Source organism: Cydia splendana, chromosome 25, assembly GCF_910591565.1.
Source record: "Cydia splendana chromosome 25, ilCydSple1.2, whole genome shotgun sequence".
NCBI lineage: Eukaryota > Metazoa > Arthropoda > Insecta > Lepidoptera > Tortricidae > Cydia > Cydia splendana.
Window position 1 is genome coordinate 3,267,030 of NC_085984.1, and position 24,834 is coordinate 3,291,863.

At 37.5% G+C, this 24,834-nt stretch overlaps 1 protein-coding gene and 1 non-coding gene across 2 annotated transcripts in view; both read right to left on the minus strand.

Moving 5' to 3' along the window:
- LOC134802869 (NAD kinase 2, mitochondrial) overlaps positions 1-24,834 on the minus strand; it is a 51,099-nt gene that overhangs the window by 17,809 nt on the left and 8,456 nt on the right. Inside the window, exons 2-4 of the mRNA XM_063775604.1 lie at positions 23,878-23,995; positions 14,852-15,016; positions 723-824 (exon numbers count right to left, since the gene is read on the minus strand). Of these exons, the coding sequence (XP_063631674.1) occupies positions 723-824; positions 14,852-15,016; positions 23,878-23,995 (385 nt within the window). The remainder of the gene's footprint in view (positions 1-722; positions 825-14,851; positions 15,017-23,877; positions 23,996-24,834) is intronic.
- On the minus strand, positions 18,656-18,739 carry Trnal-cag (transfer RNA leucine (anticodon CAG)). The gene has a single exon. It is a non-coding gene; the product is annotated as a tRNA-Leu (tRNA).

The following is a 24,834-nucleotide window of genomic DNA, read 5'->3' on the forward strand; positions in this document are numbered from 1 at the left end:
GACCCCGCCCGACGTTGCTTAACTTCGGTCAAAAATCACGTTTGTTGTATGGGAGCCCCACTTAAATCTTTATTTTATTCTGTTTTTAGTATTTGTTGTTATAGCGGCAACAGAAATACATCATCTGTGAAAATTTCAACTGTCTAGCTATCACGGTTCGTGAGATACAGCCTGGTGACAGACAGACGGACGGACGGACGGACGGACCCGTTTTACCCTTTGGGTACGGAATCCTAAAAAAGAAATAAAAAATTACATGAATATGTTTTTGGTGGAATAAAATTAACACTAATATTTTTATCTGCTACCATTTTAATGTTTTTTGAATTGTCAAAAATTTTAAGAAACAAATAGGTAACAAACGAATGGAATTATGTATAATAATTTATTACCACACAAACAAACGCAAAAAAAGTCACAGGCACGTCAAAATCAACAAATGTATTTTGAGTTTGACAATGTATTTAAATAAAAGTTTATATTTATTCTTTGATTTCCAAGTGGTCCATTATACAAACTTTCAGTATGATAAGCGAAACACTATTGAATTTTTGAACTGGTAGGCCTGGACCGGCCTGGTAGCCAAGAGTAAATTGGGAAGTCAGATGGCAATCAAAGTCTTTCAAAAAAGCTACTGCGTGAGCCAATTCTTGGAATTCAGTTGCCAAGAACCAGGGGCCCTTTAGAATGCATCCGAAAAAGCACATACGCATAAAACTTACTTAGCATCCCTTACTCTAGAAGCTGCTAGAAGGAACGTGCCGTCCCCGCCGCACGGCACGACAACGTCGCACCACTTTATCAGATCCTCGTTGTACGTTAATCTGAAACCATACAAATGATAACATTTTTATTTTTCTTTTTCTTTTAAGCTTGAACAGTCAAGTGTAAAAATATGGGTGCACAAATCATTTCAAAAATATGTCCCATTAGCTCTTATGTCAGCGAACCAGGAGTGTATTATAGTCTGTCGATTTGTAACTGGCCCCGATCCGCTAATCCTTTGTCTATTGTTAAGTAAAACCGCACGTGCCTCTACTACACTGGTTTTTTTCTGCGTTGGACTAGCCCGCGCTCAGGTGCCATTAAGAATAATTAAGACCCTTTTTTGCAGTAACACGTGCGGTTTTACTTAACAATAGACAAAGGATTAGCAGTTCAGGACCAGCTACAAATCGACAGACTATACCTACTGTACCCAGGGCTCGGAACCGGTATTTTTAAAAAACCCCGAAGTAGACCAATATTTTGAATTATTTTATGCTCTTTACGTAAGACTGAATCATATATTTGGCTAACGACTCTGTATTATAAGATTGTCCAATTAAAAATAAAATAATAAACCAAAGAACGAAAAAGAACTTAATAATACCGGTATTTTTGTATGGAGCAAATACCGGTTTCCGACCCCTGACTGTACCTACGACAGGTACAGTCAAGTGTAAAATTACTAGATTCTTAAAGTACTATTAATACTATAACACTATGTATACTATCAGCAAAGAGAATAGAGTGTAGGTATAGAGCCGGATTGTCAAAGTAAATTATGTGGCCACTGTAAATTTACTGCCATCTTTCGACAGAAGATTAAAATTGTTAGAACGCCATTTGACTTTGATCCTTATTCTTTCACTGATGTGTTAACTTGTTAAATATTAATATTCACGCCATCTACTCGACTATAGGCCAAATGTATGGTTCCATGTTTTCGAGCGATGGCGCCACAACCTTCAGCCTACTCTGGAGTAGATACCGTTAATATTAATATTTAACAAGTTAACACATATCAGTGAAAGAATAATGTACAAAGTGAAATGGCGTTCTAACAGTGTTAATCATCTGTCGAAAGATGGCAGTAAATGTACTGTAGCTACATAATTTACCATGACAGTAACTCTCTATTTCAAATTCTCTTTGCTATCAGGTACGTCAGATAATCATATCTATCAACAAAAACATGCCAATAATAATCTTATCTATGATTATAATAGCACGTAAATTGCTTTAAAATTAAATACCTATGACTAATATGAGTGAACCGCGACATTTCGTTAAGAAGTGGGCGATTCAAGCATGATTCCTAGATATATAATTAGTTTAATTACACAAACGGGTCTACCGCGATATAATTTCATTGTTTTTACCTTTAATTCCGACGTTTCAGCTGAACGTTTTTATAAACTAATTTCGGGTAGTTTAGTGGTGTTTTATTAATATCTCCGTTGACATTTGTTGGGACGTCCATGGTCTAATAAAACATGGTCTTCCATTCCCAGAGTGACACGCGATTACGTCACAATAACATTGCCACTTTATTTCAACATAACATGTTACATGGGTACATTATACCTATGGTTAATAAGTTAAAATATTTCTTTATAATTTTATAATTTTCATTTATATGTATTTTAGCTTAAATTTTACAATAACACGTCATTTTTAATTACTCGTTAGCGATATCTTCCGATTCACGAAAGAAATTTCAGACTTTCGGGTAATTCTGTTTATACTACTGGCAACACAGGATAGCGCTGTGGACATTTGACAATTCGGATCTAGATAACTTCATGCCCTGACCGTCATCCTTGTCGAACGCGTGTTAAGACGAAACGGGAGCTGAGCTAAAAGTCAATTTTGAGATTTCAAGCTGAATATACCCGTCGCTCTGACGGGGCGTGAGAGACTGTATTTGTGTGTGTAATGCACGCACACAGATGCGTACGCTTGCACCCGCGCGCGCCTCATTGCCGACAATTTGCAATGTTATTTTTCGTGCGTTACTGCCACGAGGCGTTCACTTATTACTTACTGTGTTGCGATTGAATTTTTTGACCCGGCTTACGTTTACGGAACTCGATAATCTTTCTACTACTGTGACTTGGCTTTGTTTACTTGACTTTGCTGATCAGCTTATTGTTTTGGACTCCGTGAGTTGTGGTTACCTATTGGACCGCACGCAATTCATCTACCTTTATTCAAGTAATTAAGCGTAATTAGCCGAAACCTTTATAAGAGTGTAATTCATAAGAAGTACATAAGATATAATTTATGTACTGGTTTGCTGTTAGCTTTTAATTGTATCACTTTACATATATGTTACTCAAATAACTAACACGGTTACACTGTTGTAAGAACATTATTTTTCAGGTAGGCCTTATTATACCTACTATAGGCCTTATTACCTCCTAGTACCTTAGTAGTAGTAGTACTACTACGGAAATTGATTCAAAGACTCAAGACTGACTTAAGTGGCAGTAGGGTGTAAGGTTTTTTCTAGGCTTAATGAGTTCGCTGAAGCTTATTTTTTATACTTAGCGCACAGAACCACTAGTTTAACAGTATCAGCTCTAACCACATGTCACCATTTTGTCCTTTACGCAACAAACTCAGGGGCCCAGAATATCCGATGTACCTATCAAATCAAGGTTCTGTACCAAATAAGGCCCGGTTATTATAGTTCGTTATTTTTTAGCATTAGAAAGAAGGTAAACAATCATGACGTGTCTTTTTATTAATAATTATTGAAAAACGCTTTCAAAAATTAGTTTATATTACTTATGAAAGCAAAAGAATATAAAAAAGTATATGATTAATACATACATACATACATACATACAATCACGCCTATTTCCCGGAGGGGTAGGCAGAGACCACGGATTTCCACTTGCTACGATCCTGACATACCACTTTCGCTTCCTTCACATTCATAACATTCCTCATACACGCTCGCCGGTTTAGGGTGCTCTTGCTCAGTAATATGATTAATATGATTTATAATTCTAACATACTTGCTATGACTTATTTTTCAATGGTGATTTTTAATAAGACATGTCAAAATCTGTTACCTTAATGCAAAAACTAGGGTTCCGTACATAAGTCCGACTCACGCTTGACTGCACATTTCTAATAGGTTTTCCTGTCATCTATAGGTAAAGAACTATTTTGTGTATTTTTCAATATTTTAGACCCAGTAGTTTCGGAGATAAAAGGGGGTGAATGGTCATTTTTTGGCTGTTTTCTTAAATAACTTCGAACCTATGTATTTTAAAATTATAAAAAAAACATTTCCATCTTTAGGTCACTAATTTACATATGTGTACCAAATTTCAACTTAATTGGTCCAGTAGTTTCCGAGAAAATAGGCTGTGACAGACGGACAGACAGACAGACGCACGAGTGATCCTATAAGGGTTCCGTTTTTTCCTTTTGAGGTACGGAACCCTAAAAACGAACTTTAAGCGTGCTAACTTTCAAAATTTCATTTTTTATAAGATAGTATAAGTAGATGGGCAAAAATTTTGCGTCCATGTCCACCAGTGAGTAAGTGATTGAGATACCTAAACATTTAACTTTATAATGTAAAATGATATAATTTACTAACCTACTCGTTTAATTTCAGGTAGGTTGAATAAGGAACCAAGTAACCATGGGGAGGAGCAGTATTTACTAACATTTTCTTTTTGGGTCTTCAGAGTGTATCGTTTCCTTTTTTTTGCACATATTACACTTAAATATATATTCTCTGTGTAAACCCTTACGTCTTTCAATGACAAAGGCAAGATCAGCAAATGTACAATTTTTATGATCGTGCCTGATATTTGAGATCACAGAAAATAAATATTTTAAATCCACTATTCTGCGACCTTCTAAAATTTTGTTTTATCATGATTCATGATCAAAAAGCTCGGATTCAATAGTCATATCAAACGTCGATTATGCAGTTGATGATGAGCTTGCATTTTCTACCATTGGTGCTGCAAATGCATCAACCGGTGGCGATAAACTTTGCCCTCTTGTAAAACAAATTACTATTGTGATTGTGTCCAGCAAAAGGCCAAAATTCGGTTTACTTTCCTGTTTAAAATATTACTAATTTATTCATATTTCAGATTAGGTACATAGGTAACTGTCTGAATGTTACAATGCCAGCTGGCAAATTCTATCACATTTGTTTGTTTGGTAGTCATGGTAACATTCACTTACATTGATATCCTTATTAAGATCTGTATCTTATTATCCAGACCTTAATATTGCCACCGTTGCCCTTTAAAAAAATACTGTTTAAATAATTGGCTACTCAAACAATGCTTCTATAGTATAAATAATGACTACACAAAAATGGGTAGTATTGTATATAATGCACGAAATAAGGCCCGATTCTTAAGCGGGTTTAAATTTTGAGGCCATGTCCGCTAATACTATAGACAAAATATCAAGTTTAATAAACACAAAAAAAAAAAACATTGATGGGCCTTATTTTATAATTTAGGCCTTACTTTGTAATTTAAAGTAGAGTTAGGCCAAGAAAAATCTATAGCGATTTTGATAGAACACGCAGTGCAAGTATTATTTCAAACGTCGCTTCTATGAAATTATGACATATAAATAACACTTGCACTGCGTGTGCTATCAAAATTGCTGTAGACTTTTCTTGGTCTGACTCTAAAATATTCTTTATTACACCACAAACATAAAAACAAATTAAAAAAAAACCGGCGAAGTGCAAGTCGGACTCGCACACGAAGGGTTCCGTACCATTATTTATAAAAACGGTCACCCATCCAAGTACTGACCCCGCCCGACGTTGCTTAACTTCGGTCAAAAATCACGTTTGTTGTATGGGAGGCCCCACTAAAATTTTTAGTTTATCCTGTTTTTAGTATTTGTTGTTATAGCGGCAACAGAAATAAATCATCTGTGAAAATTTCAACTGTCTAGCTATCACGGTTCGTTAGATACAGCCTGGTGACAGACGGACGGACGGACAGCGGAATCTTAGTAATAGGGTCCCGTGTTTTACCCTTTGGGTACGGAACCCTAAAACCGATTTACAATGTAGATAAAGGTAGCAACAGGCGGTCTTATCGCTGTTAGTTCTTATTCTTCGTTTGTTTAGCATTAGAGTGAAGGTGACGTGTCTTTTTTAAGCATGCAATCGTATAATTATTTAGCTTTTTTTGTAATAGTTATGTACTTAGTGGTTAATATTAGTATTTACTATTTTTTTTTTCAATAATGCTTAAAAACGAAGTATAGACATGACAACCAAATATTAACGCCATTGTAGGGCAGGATATACAGAACATGAATCATTTGTACTGTCACGCTCCGTGATTGTTGAGCCATTTAGGGTTCTAGCTAAATTGGACATTCCATAGAGCACGCCCATACAACCATTTCCAGTCGCCGTTACGACGCGGTGTTGACACATCTTGTGTCGACACCGTCTGTTTCGGTCACAATTCCAGTCGCAGAGTCGTCGCCGTGTCGACACAGTTACCAGAAATGGGGAAGGGTCGACACATGACACAAAGTGACATAAAGTGTGGTCGCCGTGTGCACACATTGTTTCGGGTTTGCGACTACTTTATGCCAAAATCATTCGTTCATTCGTTCATTTTGTTCCTGTCAAATGGAAACTGTCAGATGGAAAAATACTTAAATAAAAATAAGTGACATTAATACGCCATCTCTAAAACGGATTACAAGACATAATTATATATTGTTTGCATTTATATTACAATAGGACTTAAATTATTATGGGGAATTAAACTGCTCGAGTGATTTGATAAACTAAGTGTAATATAATCAACGCGCCACCGCATTGTTTTAGTTTAGCCGGAAATGAAATTGTTTACTTCTCAGTGCCTGTGTTCATAACTATATTATTTGAAGCATTTTTAGTACTTCGATGCGTATACTATACTTAAATAACGGAAATAACGCTTTACATACTACGAAACTTGTTAATTATGATGTATAAATATGGTTTAAGGCTGAGAAATATTGCAGTCACAAAGTAGTTGCAATGTTTCGACTTTGTGTCGACTCTGTGTTGACACATGACACGCGCTGTCAAAAGTAATAACAAAGTTACTGGTATGTTACTGGATTTGCAAAATGGCTCCTTGTGTTGATTTGTTTTCAGATATTCTCAAAGTGTAAAAATGCCGTGGTCAGAGATGGGCATTAATCGATTAACTGTTTATTCGACTAATTAATGGAATAAAAAAAGTTAATTCTCAAATTTTAATCGCGATTAGTTTAGTCGACCTAACATAGATTGAAATTGAATTAATCTGAATATTAATCGAATAAATTATCGATTAAATCTCGATTGAAAGTTGACAGGGGGCCATTTTTGTACGTAAAAATAATAGAAATGTCTTGCATGCAGATGGTAGCAAAACACTTTGTCATAAAAGTCGAGATGGGTATCGATAGGTTTTAGGGAGTGCCGATTTCGAAAATAATGACCATTTTTGAATCCGAAATGGCGGCCATGCACTGTGTCATAAAAGTCGTCATGGATGTCGTTTTATACGTTTTAGGGGGCCCCAATTTTGAAAATGATGACCATTTTGGAATCCAAAATGGCGGCCATGCACTATGCCATAAAAGTCGTCATGGGTGTCGTTTTATAGGTTTTAGGGGGCGCAGATTTCGAAAATGATGACCATTTTGGATTCCAAGATGGCGGCCATGCACTATGTCATAAAAGTCGTCATGGATGTCGTTTTATAGGTTTTAGGGGGCCCCGATTTAGAAAATGATGACCATTTTGAAATCCAAAATGGCGGCCATGCACTATGTCATAAAAGTCGTCATGGGTGTCGTTTTATAGGTTTTGGGGGGCGCAGATTTAGAAAATGATAACCATTTTGGATTCCAAAATGGCGGCCATGCACTATGTCATAAAAGTCGTCATGGGTGTCGTTTTATAGGTTTTAGGGGGCGCAGATTTCGAAAATGATGACCATTTTGGATTCCAAGATGGCGGCTATGCACTATGTCATAAAAGTCGTCATGGATGTCGTTTTATAGGTTTTAGGGGGCCCCGATTTAGAAAATGATGACCATTTTGAAATCCAAAATGGCGGCCATGCACTATGTCATAAAAGTCGTCATGGATGTCGTTTTATAGGTTTTAGGGGGCCCCGATTTAGAAAATGATGACCATTTTGAAATCCAAAATGGCGGCCATGCACTATGTCATAAAAGTCTTCATGGGTGTCGTTTTATAGGTTTTGGGGGGCGCAGATTTAGAAAATGATGACCATTTTGGATTCCAAAATGGCGGCCATGCATTATGACATAAAAGTCGTCGTGGGTGTCGTTTTATAGGTTTTAGGGGGCGCAGATTTCGAAAATGATGACCATTTTGGAATCCAAAATGGCGGCCATGCACTATGTCATAAAAGTCGTCATGGGTGTCGTTTTATAGGTTTTGGGGGGCGCAGATTTCGAAAATGATAACATTTTCAATTTAAAAATGGCGGCAATGCACTATGTCATAAAAGTCGTCATGGATATCGTTTTATAGGTTTTAGGGGGCGCAGATTTCGAAAATGATGACCATTTTGGATTCCAAGATGGCGGCCATGCACTATGTCATAAAAGTCGTCCTGGATGTCGTTTTATAGGTTTTAGGGGGCCCCGCTTTCGAAAATGATGACCATTTTGGAATCCAAAATGGCGGCCATGCACTACGTCATAAAAGTCGTCATGGGTGTCGTTTTATAGGTTTTGGGGGGCGCAGATTTCGAAAATGATAACATTTTCAATTTAAAAATGGCGGCAATGCACTATGTCATAAAAGTCGTCATGGATATCGTTTTACAGGTTTTAGGGGGCGCAGATTTCGAAAATGATTACTATTTTGGATTCCAAGATGGCAGCCATGCACTATGTCATAAAAGTCGTCATGGATGTCGTTTTATAGGTTTTAGGGGGCGCAGATTTCGAAAATGATGACCATTTTGGTATCCAAAATTGCGGCCATGCACTATGTCATAAAAGTCGTCATGGATGTCGTTTTATAGGTTTTGGGGGGCGCAGATTTCGAAAATGATAACATTTTCAATTTCAAAATGTCGGCAATGCACTATGTCATAAAAGTCGTCATGGATATCGTTTTATAGGTTTTAGGGGGCGCAAATTTCGAAAATGATGAATATTTTGGATTCCAAGATGGCGGCCATGCACTATGTCATAAAAGTCGTCATGGATGTCGTTTTATAGGTTTTAGGGGGCGCAGATTTCGAAAATGATGACCATTTTGGAATCCAAAATGGCGGCCATGCAATATGTCATAAAAGTCGTCATGGCTGTCGTTTTATAGGTTTTAGGGAGCGCAGATTTCGAAAATAATAACTATTTTGGAATCCAAGATGGCCGCCATGCACTATGTTAAAAGTCGTCATGGATGTCGTGTTATTGGTCATGGTCATCAATTTCGAAATCTGCACACCTGTTTCAAATAAGGTATCGGTAGATGCATCCTAGTAAGGGCCAGTTGCACCAACCACATTTGACAGACTGATCAACGTCAGCCGCCGCGCCCCGGCACTTTACTATGAAACTTTCCATACATAAAAATTTAGGGAACTCTTTAACGATACGAACAGTTTGGTGCAACCGACCCTAAGTCAACAACATCTATATCTACTATCGAAATGTACTTTTGATAGTACTTATGTAGTAGTACGAAATGTAATCTGAAAGGAATCAAGTAATATATATTCCTGTACCTAATGAAGAATCGACATTGATTTCTATTACTAGTAATTGTAGTATTAGAAAAATTGATTCCTGATTCCTCAAATGGAATTGTACTTGGTAATTCGGTATTGTTAGATTACAAAGTAATCTAGGAATCGGTACTCAGATTACAAAGTAATTTCAAGTAATCGTGGAATCAGGAATCAATTACGAAATGCCCATCTCAGACTAAGTAGCACTGCATTCAATTGATCTGTTTGGCGAACCGCGAGTTCACAGTTCGGGGCGAACTACTATATGTATAGGTTTTAGGGTGTGCAGAATTCGAAAATGATGACCATTTTGGAAACCAAGATGTCTACCGTACACTTTGTCATAAAAGTCGTCATGGATGGACTCCCGCTCACAGCACTCTGTCTTTTCTTATCATTCATTTGTTTGTTTACTGTGGACATATATAAATTAGATGCGGACATTACGTGAAATTAAAGGGGTCTCTTTGTTTCCCATAAAGTTTTAAGTCATAATGTATTGTTTGTCATATAAGAACCTTCGGGCTCTCGAATTAAGGTTTATTTTTGAATGGCCTTAGTAGCAGTGTGATAGCGTTGACTCGGCTCGGAGAGTTGGCGAATTGGCGATTCATTCGCCGAGTTAGCGGATCGGATACCAAGTTATCAGTTATACTTGGTCAAGCAGATCTTGTCAGTAGAAAAAGGCGGCAAAATTGAAAAATGTAGGGTCGAAGGGATATCGTCTCATAGAAAATTTGAATTTCGCGCCTTTTTCTACTGACAAGATTTGCTTGACCATGTATAGTTTAGTGGCCGAGTTGATTAGGAAGAACATTTGAATTTCGAAATTGTAATAAAAATGTACATGATATTAACAACTATTTTTTACCATAGTTTGTCAAAGGACTGTCTCATTTCAAACATAGAGAGAATCATCATACTATCTTTGACTTACACTAGTACTAGCACCCAAAAGAAAAGGATGAATATAGTTTTTTGTTTTTATTTACTGACAAATTGGTTTGACCGCACTCCCTAAAACCTACAAAACGACATCCGTGACGACGCAAGTTATCTTTATTTTCAGATCTAACAAATTGCTATAGAATACAAAGGACAAAAAAGAAGCGAGGAGGTAATGAAACAAGCAAAAATACAGATGATTCCTCGACGCAATTGGGTGATTCTTAAATTGTGTCCAGATTTTTTTTGTGATAAAAGTTTATATTTTTCACATATTACTCTCACAAGTTCCGTGACATTTCGACCTTGTAATTTTTTAAGTAAATGTTTTTGTTTATCTATGAGGATCTCACTAGAATAATATAATCAAGGTATGTTTATATTTGATGATTGAAATAGTAACGCAAAAAATATATATATTTGTGTCTTATATTCCTGCCGAAGACTTTTATTTTACCTTTTCCTTCTACACAAGTTTGGCCAAGTAATAAGAATTTAGGGCTCTCAATTTTATTTTGACTTCTACAACAGTAAGGCTACGAGGCCATGTTTGGTATCGTTTTCGTATAAATTCGCAGTACCAAATTTAGTTAAGGTATCACATTGACACCATTCCGAAGTAAAAACATATAAACTTATTAAAATACTTTCTTTTAAACTCCTCTTCACGCTTAAACTGCTGAACAGTTTTAATTTAAATTTGGTACACATATATTTTGAGTCCCGAGACAGGACATAATAAGTTATCTCTAAAATCATCCTTTAAAGGTGTGAAATCAGGTGTAGGGGGGAATTCAGAATTGACTTCTTGAAGTTAATACTGTTTAAGTTTAGGTTTGAAGTCATGTTTTTTTATCATTTTTAACTAAATCAAAGATGTAGACCATCCCAAATTTCATATAAATCGGTTCAGCGGTTATTGATTTCCCGTACAAATTTCCACGCCACTTTTCACACCTTCAAAAGATGATTTTGGTTATAAGATCTATCCTATGTCCTGTTCCGGGACGCAAACTATTTCTATACCAAATTTCAACGAAATCGGTTCAGCGGTTAAGCGTCAAGAGGAGTTTCAAAAAAACCGGCCAAGTGCGAGTCGGACTCGCGTATTAAGGGTTCCGTACATTAAGTCCGACTCGCGCTTGACTGCACATTTCTAATAGGTTTTCCTGTCATCTATAGGTAAAGAACTATTTTGTGTATTCAGACGGACATACATACAGACGCACGAGTGATCCTATAAGGGTTCCGTTTTTTCCTTTTGAGGTACGGAACCCTAAAAAGATTTATTTTTATTTTGTGGAATGGTGTCAATGTGATACCTTAAATGGATTCAGCACCCCAGATTTATACGAAAACGATACCACACACGGCCTAGCACCTTCACTGATATAGATATATCAAGATAAAATTGAGAGCCCTAAATAAACTTTCAAGAGCGGATATCTCAAAAACTATTCAACATATCGAAAAAATTTACTGAATAAACTTTTAACAAATTAAATTAACTTTCATTTTGTATAAGTGGCCATGTCGCTGAGATGCATAGTTTCCGAGATATAATCGAAAAACCGGAGAATGGGACCTTTAAAGCCCCCCCCCCCCCCCCCCCCCCCCCGCTCAAGGGCTACGGCCGGGGACTTTTGATATGTTCACCTCCTAACTTGTCAAACCGAGTTACGGAGTCAAAAATTGTGTTCCGAGCATTTCCCTCTACAACTTTTGGAGCATTCGTTGCCTGACCTAAGTAGCTTATTGCATTTCTTTAAAAACTTTTCTGTAAAAGGTTGACGGGTGTTGAGTGTTTATATGGTTTCGGTCGATTATTATCATTTGCATTGCCCATGAGGACTTACTAGAATTACGAGCACACGAGACACTAATAGTAGTTTGACAAACCTTGGTTTTCAAGAGGTATTTTATATTGACATTTGCTGTCACAAATTTGCTGTCAGATTTAGTCGCAAACCGCACGCAAAGTGCACACAAATGTGTCGACACCTTGTTACGGAAAAGTGTAGACACGGCGACGACACTTTGTTTCGAAACAATTCTAGACACATTGTGTGGACTCTGTTACGACACATCTGACATTTAGTTACCACTTTGTGATTCTGCGACTGGAATGGTTATATGGGCGAGTAAGTATGGAACAACCAATTCAGCTAGGACCCTAAATTGCTCGACAATTACGAAGCGTGCCTGTAGGTACCTAAAAATTTTGTTAACCCATTTTAACCATGCAATAAAATATTTTTGATTTTGATTTCTAATTTGAAATATTAGAATCAAAAAGTTCATAATAGATTGTATATCATAACTACAAAAATGTGTTCCCTACTCTCAACCCAAAACCCCTTGTATCTTAGGATCTAGATATTTTCACACAAGACGGTTTATCGATAACTTCTTACATCACTAGATTATCGACATTAAATGTCGACTATTGCCCATCACTTTTCTGGCTGTGTACGTATTTAGAAACTTGACTCCGCCCCTAAAATTAGTGCGATAGGGACAACTGCAGCTGAGGCGAAAAATCCTGCGTAAAAATGACAAAAATCGAGGTTTCGTAGTCCTCTTTTTCCTCCCCCAAAACTTAACCAATCGTAACCAAATTTGGAAATCTAAATGATTATGAAATTATCTGTGTCGGACCGTTTTGCTTTTTTGGCTAATTGATATCAGTTTTGAATACCACGCCTCTCATTGCGGCATAGTCTATTAGGCCATTTTGGCCGTTTTTGAAGGGCTCTAGCGCCTTAAAAAACAAAAATATCAAAAAAAGCAAAACGGTCCGACACAGATATTGACAATATTAATCTGTGTTGAAAAAATCATTGCTCTAGCTTCAAAAACCACGGAGGAAAACGAGGACTACGTTTGTATGGAGGAATTACCACTCCTGTTGGCTCTTAATTGTTATTTCCTTCTCGCTCAGTGTCAGCAGTCGCAGTGTTTTCCAAACTTTTCACGTCGTAAGCTTGGTAATTAATGTGTAACTGTGAATTAGTTTTTTAAACGTTTGTCTTGTATAGATAAATAAAGTTTAATTTAATACATTAGATTTGTTTTATTTTACTATGTTTCTACATAAATAACTTAAAATTAATGCCGTTAAAATAATTTTCACCGTTGGTTAAAATTCTCCCACATTTCAAAGTTTGAGAACCTGTAAACAGCATGATGACGTAGGCGCGTGTCAGTTAGGTCATACGCGAATCTCGGAATGGAGTACCAGGCGGAGTATATTATTATACCATGGGGACGTCAGTCTTTCCGTGACCACAGCTGGTGCAACTCAGCTGAAACGTCGGAATTAAAGGTAAAAACAATGAAATTATATCGCGGCAGACCCGTTTGTGTAATTAAATATGTGTACAAAACGCGAGAGTTTAAAGTGTTATATATAATTAGTTCTATGTAGTAAGTATGTATTTATCTATATAAGTATGTAACTATATCGTCGCCTAGCCATAGTATAAGCTATGCTTAGTTTGGGGCTAGGTTGATCTGTATAAGATGTCCCCTAATATTTATTTATTTTATTAATATTTTTACTCCTGGCCACTATTCCGACCAGCGTATTAATATCGCCATACAGCGGGGAAATACGGCCAGCCTTCTGGGCACCTTGCCCGTTGACGGCGATCTGGGCCAAATTTTTTATGTGTAAGTTTTTTTTAAGTTTTATTATGTTTATTTGTTTCTTTCTTTGTTTTTATCAATAAAGTAATTTTATTGATTTTTAAACATTTATTAATATAATATTTAAATCTCGTCTAAATTGCCCTACTGTCGACAAAAAACCTGCAACCAACTTATTTAAGGCCCGTACATAAATAGACCCATGACTGGTACCCCCAGTGTCCCTGATTGGGTAGTATTGTAGTTTAAAATATGTCAACACACCTAAGGAATTTACAAAGCGCCTTATATATAGCGCGTTCGGGTAACCAGAGGACTGGCCAATATTTCGGCCACCCTTCTGGACCATGCGGCCACCCTTCTGGGCATACTAACAAGCTATCACGATTTAGATTATGTTGTTCCCGACTTGTACATATATGAGCATTTCTATTTCAATTTGATCCAAAAAAATGTTGAGTTAGCTTTTTCCATTTTAATTTTTTACTGAGAAAAAAAGTATCCCCAAAATTCTTGGTCCGTTTGGTTACGGTTTTCAATAGATATAATCTTCTATGACCGTAACAAAACGGACAATAAAAATTTGTTTATGGGGACAGTTTTTTTCTCGTATTAGGATCGAAAGAGGTCGTGATTCTGACTGAAAAAACTAAAGTGCAAGTTGGTGGTACAACTTTAAATACAAATGCCCATTTCGTTGCACTAAAAAAATCCATGAAACTCACCTGCTAGCCATTTCTACTTTTCGGCCCATCTCCCCCAGACTCCTCGCCACACTCTGCTCGAAAGCCTTCTGTTCTCTATGGTTCTGCAGCATGGCGTCGAAGTCTGACCCTCGCTTTCGAAGAACAGCTTCCAATTCAGCGTCGGATATGTTGTCGAGACTGTGTCTGTAAAAAAAAGATTTTAGTCAAAACAAAAAAAAACAACGGGTTGGACTCCGGGGGTGCCGGCAGAAGTGAAAACTCAATGACATTGTAACAGTTTTTCGATCAGGTCACGTGTTCGTCTTACGAATTTTCAATCTGTCGAATCTGTCGGTCACGTGACCTGTCGCGAGTTTAACATTTTTTCCCCATCACAAAAAGTGCACAGTGTAACTATTATAGCGCCGCTAAAGAAGTTTTCACTTCAAAAATTAACAAGGTTTTAACGGTGACAAAATTCATAAAAAAATAAGTTTTAATTTCTTTCAAAATCCGGTAGACAAAAATGGGAATAAGAGATTGAAGAACCGATAGCCGTTTGTCTTATAATTCTATCTGTAGTGCAAAAGTAGGAAATACCATTCCAAACTTGTCAAAAATCGATGAAAACCTCGGGTAGCCCCTTAATTCAGCTAGTTTTGGTTAAAATAAATAAAAACTGTAATTTTTGCATCCACTCCAAATTTCCGTTTTTAGGTTTCTGTACCCAAAGGGTTAAAACGGGACCCTATTACTAAGACTCCGCTGTCCGTCTGTCCGTCCGTCCGTCCGTCTGTCACCAGGCTGTATCTCATTAAATTTTCACAGATGATATATTTCTGTAGCCGCTATAACTACAAATACTAAAAAGTACGGAACCCTCGGTGGGCGAGTCTGACTCGCACTTGTCCGGTTTTTTTCTACACGTAGCGCTGTCATACTACATAAATGCAGAGAAGTAAATTAAATAAGAGTTTAAACTTTTACCCCCTATTCATAAACGTCTACTAAAATTGACAAGCCAATAATAATCGTTTATCCCTTTCCGACGTATTGGTATGATGGAAAGGGACAAACGATTATTAGCGGCTTGTTAACTTTAGTAGACATTTAGGGGTTAATCTTTATACAGCGCATGTTTGATCATTGTTATTCAAGACTCTATAATTGTTTGTTGATATTTTAGCTTAGTGCGTATTAAGACCGTTATCATACTGCTATTTATAACTTAAAGACGTAAATTTAGACTTGTTTGACCGCTATCACAAACGCAACACACAATAAAGTCATTTTAAGAGGGAAGTATAGCACGTGATCGACACGTGCACGTGACAAAAAGAGAAAACGTTTGCCACTTCTAAATATTTTCCATTCTTCATCATTTTTAACCGACTTCAATTTCATGGAAGGAGGAGGTTCTGTATTCGGTTGTGGCTATTTTTTTTTTTTTTCTATGTACGTTCACCGATTACTCCGACATCCGTAGTCCGATTTGAGTAATTCTTTTTTTGTTTGAAAGGAGCTACCTCCGAGTTGGTCCCATTTTAATTTGGTTCTGTTCTGATGATGGGATCCATGAGGAATTGAGGGAACTCCTCAATTTTTAAAGGCACATGCATGGTGTTTTGGGCGTTTTCTTAAGCAACTCGAGCATTTTCTCCCGAAAACCACCAATTTGATGAAGTAGACCTGATGATGATGATTATTTTGATGATAATGATGATGATTTCTTTAAATTTAAGTATGTTCAGCGATTACTCCGGCACCTGTGATCCGATTTGAGTAATTCTTTTTTTGTTTGGAAGAAGTTACCTCCAAGGCGTTTCCGTATTATTTTTGGTTCTGGTCTGATGATGGAATCCATGAGGAATTGAGGGAACTCCTCAATTTTTAAAGGCACGTGTTAAGTGATTTCGGGGTTTTCTAAAGTAACTCGAGCAATTGCTTCCGAAAACCACCAATTTGATGTACTGCAACTGTAGCCTTACCACAAGTTTGACATTGACACATTCGCTAACGTCTTATGCATCTAAATGTAATTTTTTATGCATCTCGCTCACACTAAGGTTAGTACGAGCGAGATGCATAGGAAGTAAGTTACAAACATGCTAGCGAATATATCAATGTCAAACTCGTGGTAAGCTGGTAAGGCTACTGATCGGGGATTAGGGTTAGGAGTCAAGGGGTCAGGGATTAAGGAGTCGGGGAATGGCGGTTGAAGAGTTGCTGGTTCAGGATCGAGGGGTTCCTGGATCAGGGGTTGATGTGCTGTGAGGTTGAGTGATCGGGGGGCAGAGGGATTGGGTCAGTGGCGGGGCGGGCGGATGGATTTAGTTGACAGGAATTATAATTTCCTAGACGGACTCGAGAAAATTTCTGGTTCAGGGTCGAGGGGTTCCTGGATCAGGGGTTGATGCGCTGTGAGGTTGAGTGATCGGGGCGTTGAGGGATTGGGTCAGTGGCGGGGCGGAGGATGGATTTAGTGTAGTAGTGACAGGAATTATAATTTCCCAGACGGACTCGAGAAAATTCCTGATTACATATTTATTAAAGAAATAGGTAGGTACACGAATTTAGTGTTAAACATGATCTTGTTTTTCATTCATGCGTCGCGCTCTTAACAATGCGTTAAAACTAAAAATGGAAAAATAAAAACTTTTTACAAAAAAAAGCAAACCGACTTCAAAAAGGATGAAATAAAATATTATCCTTTTTGAAGTCTATGCGTTACCAACTGATATGTTTGAAGTCGGTGCCAAGCTAAGTAGTAACAATTCACAAATAATCAGCTTTATGGCTATAAATCCCATTAGAACTGTACTAATAACTATTACAAATGTGTAAGTAATTCTGTCTGCCTCTTTGTCGCCTTTTCATGGCTAAACAACTGAACCGCTTTAGGTGAAATTTGGCAAGAAGGTAAATTTCTTGAATTGTTTTATATTTTGAAATGTAGTCCTCTGGATAAGGGACGGGAAATTACTCAGTCCCAATCTCACACTTGCGTGCTATAGACTGTTGGAGCATTAGTAAGAAATGCTATTTAAAAAATACGACGGAAAAAAATGCATTGGATTTCCACTAATGTGCCGACAAACATGGTACAAACTGCGCCAAGAAGGTTTGATCGTGTGTTCTGAGGTGTGTTCTTAGATACAATCTACGTCAATTATATGTTTACACTTTTGCACCTTACTCCTTTGTAATAAGGCGAAAAGTGTAAACATATTTTTAACGTCGACTGTACCTACAGAAAGTACGTTCATTGTCGTCGTGTAAGGCAATCCAACGTAGGTACATCCTTATCGAATCGCACTAAAATCATGGTATGCTTCAAAATTTGACTTGGCACCGACTTCAAACATATCAGTTGGTAACGCATAGACTTCAAAAAGGATAATATTTTATTTCATCCTTTTTGAAGTCGGTTTGCTTTTTTTTGTAAAAAGTTTTTATTTAGTGTTACTGACACAATGAAAAAGTAGTCATTTTACCTATAAGTTTACATTTTTTCGAAATTTGCAATATAAAAATTTTTTTTTTAATGCGAAACCTATAAACCTGGAATATATTATGCTGAAGCGATCGACATCAAAAACAAAGTGATATGTTAAAATTTAGTTAGTGGAAACCGTTTTCTCCCAAAATGGAAATTGTATGAAAAAGTACCTTTTGTCAGTAGCTATAGGTACTTCCCTCAAGGAAGTAGGTATTTATGTATTTAACACTAAAACGATATATTTTTAACTATTATAAATATTATAATATAACGCCGTCTACTTTTAACTCTTTCAAAAAATTTATTAACATTTTTTTTTCCTTTCAACAAAAATAAAAAAAGTTTGTCAGAAGTGGGATTCGAACCCACGCCCACAGAAGTGGACTGCGACCTGAACGCAGCGCCTTAGACCGCTCGGCCATCCTGACTTGTTCTGTGTCGATGAAAATAGCGTACGGGATCACAATGACAATGAATGCAAATAATGCAATCAATCAACCATCGTAGTCCTATTGCAAACGGGTGACGTGTCACGTGGCCACACTTTTACTTTGCAGAGTCTGTGCAAACTGCAGGGATATTGCGGAAGCAGATTTTTTGACATCCGCAGATGCGGATGCGGATGCGGATATTTAAAGGCTCACATCCGCGGATGCGGATGTCAAGATTAGGTACTTAAAAAACTTCAAATATTAAATTTTTAGTCATTTTTATTAAAAAAAACGAAAGCTTTAGTATTTGAGCAAGAATAAATAGTAACTTGGCCGACTTTTCTGGATCTAGACGATTTCGTTATTAGGTATTATAGGTAATGACGAAATTACCTAGCACCAAAGAGAATAGACAGTATAGAGGGGTCCTGTCATAATAAATTTTGTAGTCACAGTAAATTTACTGCCATCTATCGACACACGACTAAAACTCAAAATGAAAACGTATAAAATTATCAAAAAAACGGGGCAAGTGCGAGTCGGACTCGCGCACGAAGGGTTCCGTACCATTATGCAAAAAACGGCAAAAAAAACGGTCACCCATCAAAGTACTGACCCCGTCCGACGTTGCTTAACTTCGGTCAAAAATCACGTTTGTTGTATGGGAGCCCCACTTAAATCTTTATTTTATTCTATTTTTAGTATTTGTTGTTATAGCGGCAACAGAAATACATCATCTGTGAAAATTTCAACTGTCTAGCTATCACGGTTCGTGACATACAGCCTGGTGACAGACGGACGGACGGACGGACGGACGGACGGACGGACGGACAGACGGACGGACGGACGGACGGACAGCGGAGTCTTAGTAATAGGGTCCCGTTTTACCCTTTGGGTACGGAACCCTAAAAATGTATATATATGGATAAATGATTTTATTATTTTTATATCATTTTGCCCCATGTTCATTCACTGATATCTATGTGTAAAATTGTTAAATATGAAACGGTGTCGTCACGCCATCTAGCCGACCATAGGCCAAAGGTGTGTGCGCCATCTATCCGAGAATGACTTTTTCTTGATTTCCGAGGCACGTTTTTTCCTTAGACTTTATTCATCTTATACGAAGTTACATGTCTTTGCTAGCACTTACGCCGCCGCTTAAGACGTTCCTGTACCGACTTGTTTGACATCCGCATCCGCATAAGCTCCGCATCGATTTAATGCGGATGCGGATGTTGAAAATAATGCGGAAGTTCCGCGGTTGCGGATGCGGATATTCGCAACATCCCTGTGCAAACTTAGCTTGGTCCGACTCTCCGTACAGATCAAAGAGAATAGATAGTATAGAGGGGTCCTGTCATAGTAAATTTTGTAGTCACAGTAAATTTACTGCCATCTATCGACACACGACTAAAACTCAAAATGAAAACGTATTCAATTATCAAAAAAATGTATACAGGGTGATTCAGGAGACGTGAGCAGGACTAAAACTGCGCATATCGTTAGTTATAAGCAACTGTTTCGTATCAGTATTAGTGAGGTTAAGAGCCAACAGGAGTGGTCATTTCTCCATACAAACGTACTCCTCGTTTTCCTCCGTGGTTTTTGAAGCTAGAGCAATGATTTTTTCAACACAGATTAATATTGTCAATATCTGTGTCGGACCGTTTTGCTTTTTTTGATATTTTTGTTTTTTAAGGCGCTAGAGCCCTTCAAAAATGGCCAAAATGGCCTAATTGACTATGTCGCAATGAGAGGCGTGGCATTCAAAACTGATATCAATTAGCCAAAAAAGCAAAACGGTCCGACACAGATAATTTCATAATCATTTAGATTTCCAAATTTGGTTACGATTGGTTAAGTTTTGGAGGAGGAAACAGAGGAGTACGAAACCTCGATTTTTGAGATTTTTACGCAGGATTTTTCGCCTTGTCCTTATCGCACTACTTTTAGGTGCCGCTTCCGTTAGCGAGACGGGTATATTTACCTAAAATATTTAAAACTCAGCTCCTGTTTCGTCTTAACGTTAATTTTCTAGTCGTGTTGAAAAAAAAAGTTATTAATTTTTTTACGACATGCATGGTCACCCTAAAATTAGAATACTAAACTACCGATATTCTGTGTCAAATTGAATGTCATCACTGTCAGCAGGTCATCACGGTCTGGTTAGTTTTGAAAACTCGTATCTCACTCAAGTTTGACAGTTTATTTTTTTCGTAATCAAAATGCCATTACGGTTAAAGAGGTTTTATGTTTATTAATTAGGTCCTGTAGGGTGACCATGATTGTTGAGAATTAAATTTGCTCTCACCAAAAAGTTAAAAACTAGGAAAAAGTGTGGTTGTTTCTCCTAAATACGACGGTGATCGATCAATTATCAGTTACTGAGTGTGCAGGATTAGTCCTGCTCACGTCTCATGAATCATCCTGTATATATGGATAAATGATTTTATTATTTTTATATCATTTTGACCCATGTTCATTCACTGATATCTATGTGTTAAAATTGTTAAATATGAAACGGTGTCGTCACGCCATCTAGCCGAGCATAGGCCAAAGGTGTTTGCGCCATCTATCCGAGAATGACTTTTTCTTGATTTCCGAGGCACGTTTTTTCCATAGACTTTATTCATCTTATACGAAGTTACATATGTCTTTGGTACAGATGTAGTACCTACATAATTATTTTCCATCGTAATTTCACGGAAACGTACGAACTCGGCTTGCTATTTCAGTCAATCTCGGTACAAAAAGTACTGAGGTTGACTGAAGTAGCATGACAAATACGAACGTTTCCGAATGGAAAACAATTATATACTACATCCGGACTATAGCGCTCCCAGTTCAACAAATCATGTATGCACATGTTATCACTCTAAATATACGTGATGTATCAGAGTGGAATGTTTTCCAGTTCGTACTGGCTTGTGACCCGATATCACAGCGGACCCGGTAAACACAGCGGCCAGGAAAATATGAATTATTGATCGATCGATAACCTTTCATTCTTGTTTCATGACTGGTTTCGGACTTTGGAGGTTTAAACTCTTACATGGGGGTTTCAGAAAAAATGGTACCATTTACTTTTTTTCGAAAAACCATTAACTTTCGGGTTATTTAGACTCAGAATCACGAGTACTATTGAATGAGACAAAGAAAAAAAGTGTCCCCAGATTTTCATATAAATTTTGGGTGTCAGTTTTGTAACGGTCCATACAAAATGTATGTAAAAATTAGGGATGTACCGACTAGTCGCCGACTAGTCGGGAAAGCCGACTATCCGGCCACATTTGTAGTCGGCGATTAGTCGGCGACTAGTCGGCAAAAATGGCCGATTAGTCGGCACTTTATTAGTGAAAGAAAAGCAGAAAAAAAAGAAATCAACAGTCAATATTTACCATATGTTTTATGTTTATTTTACTAAAATACCTATTCAGGGTGCATACGAAAACTTTTGTTCATATAATTGACCGTTTGATCGTTATCATATGTTGGTGGGATCTTGTTTTTCTCTATAGGGGCCCGATTTTTGAATTTTGACCGCTAGTTTTCATGTATTTCGTTCAATAATATCTCAACTACTAGGCATTTGAATTCTACGAATAGAATTGAAAACGAGTGGTCAAAACCACTCGATTCCATATTTCTATCGCTCGTATTTCAAAAATTAGCATTTCGCCGTTTTCCACCGATTTTCGAGTTACGAAGTCGAGCAATCGAAATTCAAAAATCGCTCTCCAGGCCCCAATTTCACCACGGTGACAGGTGCGACAATTGTAAAATCACTGTTGCTGACGTCACAGGCATCCATGGGCTACGGTTACTACTTACCATCGGGCGGGCCGTATTCCTGTTTGCCACCATCATTGTTTTATTAAAAAAAACTTTATTATACCGGAAAACAACAGATATTTCTTTTGCGAAGTTTCTGACAATTGTCAAGATTTAGAAGAATTGTAGGTAATTCTTGACAGGTAATGAGTTATATGTCGGAATTTCGTGACAATTGTAGTTTTTTTGTGACAATTGTCATAAACTTAGAAAGAGAAATATCTGTTTTTTTTCGATATAATAAAGTTCTTTTTAATAAAACAATGATGGTGGCAAACAGGAATACGGCCCTCCCGATGGTAAGCGGTAACCGTAGCCCATGGATGCCTGTGACGTCAGCAACAGTGATGTTTTACAATTGTCGCACCTGTCACCGTGGTGAAATTGGAGCCTGGTCGATCTCAACTGATTCTCGTGTAATTTCATGTGCAAGTTCGATAGTTAATTTTTTTTATTATTATTCAGTTTTTGTTTTTTTTTTTAATGGTCGAGCCATGAGGAACTAATTATGTTATTGCAAAATTTAGAGACTTAGGGCACGTTGCTCGTATAAAGACGCTGACCACAGGGGATAGGTTCTTAACTGGTGACTACGTACGGGAAATAGAGCCTTGGAAATACCTCCTACAAGCTGTACTGACGGTCTGCTCAGGATCGCAAAATAAAAGAAATAAAGACAGAAATTGAACGAGGATTCTTGTGATAGGTCTTTGAACCTGTAGAGAACACCTTTTAGCCAAGCAAGATATGATGAATAGCGCAACCAAAGGAGCAAAACTATTGTTTTTCACCTGAACTTATACGAACCTAATGATCTGGCCGACTAGCCGACTAGTCGGCCGACTAATCGGCCATTCGAGCGCCGATTAGTCGGCTAGTCGGCCAAATCAATGTTCGGTACATCACTAGTAAAAATGCGTTACAAAACTGACATTTTTTGGAAACCATTTTTTTTTTCTTTTTAAATCGATAGTCCTCGTGATTCTGAGTAGAAATAACCCAAATCTTGATAGATTTTCGAAAAAAAGTAAATGGTACACCTTTAAGTGAAAATGCCCATATTTTTTATAAATCTTTACCTGTTAATACTTGTTCATAATTTCTGTTCCACCAAGCATACAGCGCAGCGTTAACCTTAAACCTATTTCTTTGTATTAAATTAGACACACTGGAACCGTCCTACCTCCAATGGACTAGACAGCTTTGGACAGAGTAGCATGGCGGTCTTTGGTGTCGGAGGCCAAGATCCACTTCGGGTCGTTGCGCGACAGCAGTAAGTATTATAGTAGTATACTACTCACTTCTCATATTCGTAGCGGGTGACCTTAGACACTATGAGGCATTTGTCCATATGCAGCTTAGGCTGCTCCGTGCTCGCGCTGCGAATGGCCCCATTTAGATGTTTTGATTTCCGGAGACCTGGAAAGACATGTTAATTATTAAATACTGATCAGCTAAATAAGTAAATATATTAACGAAATCAGAGAAATATAAGTAAAGAAAGAGTGGTAACTCCATACATCAGTTTTCTTAGCAAAACGCGAATTATTTTGTAGTCGACATCTAACGTCAAGTAGTGGAATTATCAGTACCGCTACTTGCCACCAGATGTCACAAGTGTCGCTACTGATGAAAAATGTACTGCTAAAACAATTTACAACTAATATTATAAGCAGAAGGAGTTCAAAATAGAGTTCCGGTTAATCCGGTTATAATATTGCTTGAAAATTGTTGAGCATTAAAGTTTTCGTTTGTCGCGACATCTATTGTCAACTAGCAGTACTGATAAATTCCGCTAATTGATGCTAGATGTCGACTACGAAATAACTCGCATTTTGATAAGAAAACTGATATATGGAGTTAGCACTCTTTCATTACTTATCATTAAACCTTACAAAACAAAGTCCCCCGCCGCGGCTGTCTGTTTGTGTGTGTGTATGTATGTTCGCGAAAAACTCAAAATCTACTGAACGGATTTTCATGCGGTTTTCACCTATCAATAGACTGATTCTTGAGGAAGGTGTAGGTGTATGATTTGTTAAGGTTTTGTGTAACCCGTGCGAAGCCGGGGCGGGTCGCTAGTATTATTATTAGTTTCTAGGACAACTCGCATCACATAGGTGCTATTCATAAATTACGTCATTTCAAATTAGGGGGGAGGGGTCTGGACATCGGATGATGGTAGCATGATGTAGGAGGAAACGGGGTCATTCGAAGCATGATTTTTGGATGATTTTAGGGGGGGGAGGTCAAAAATC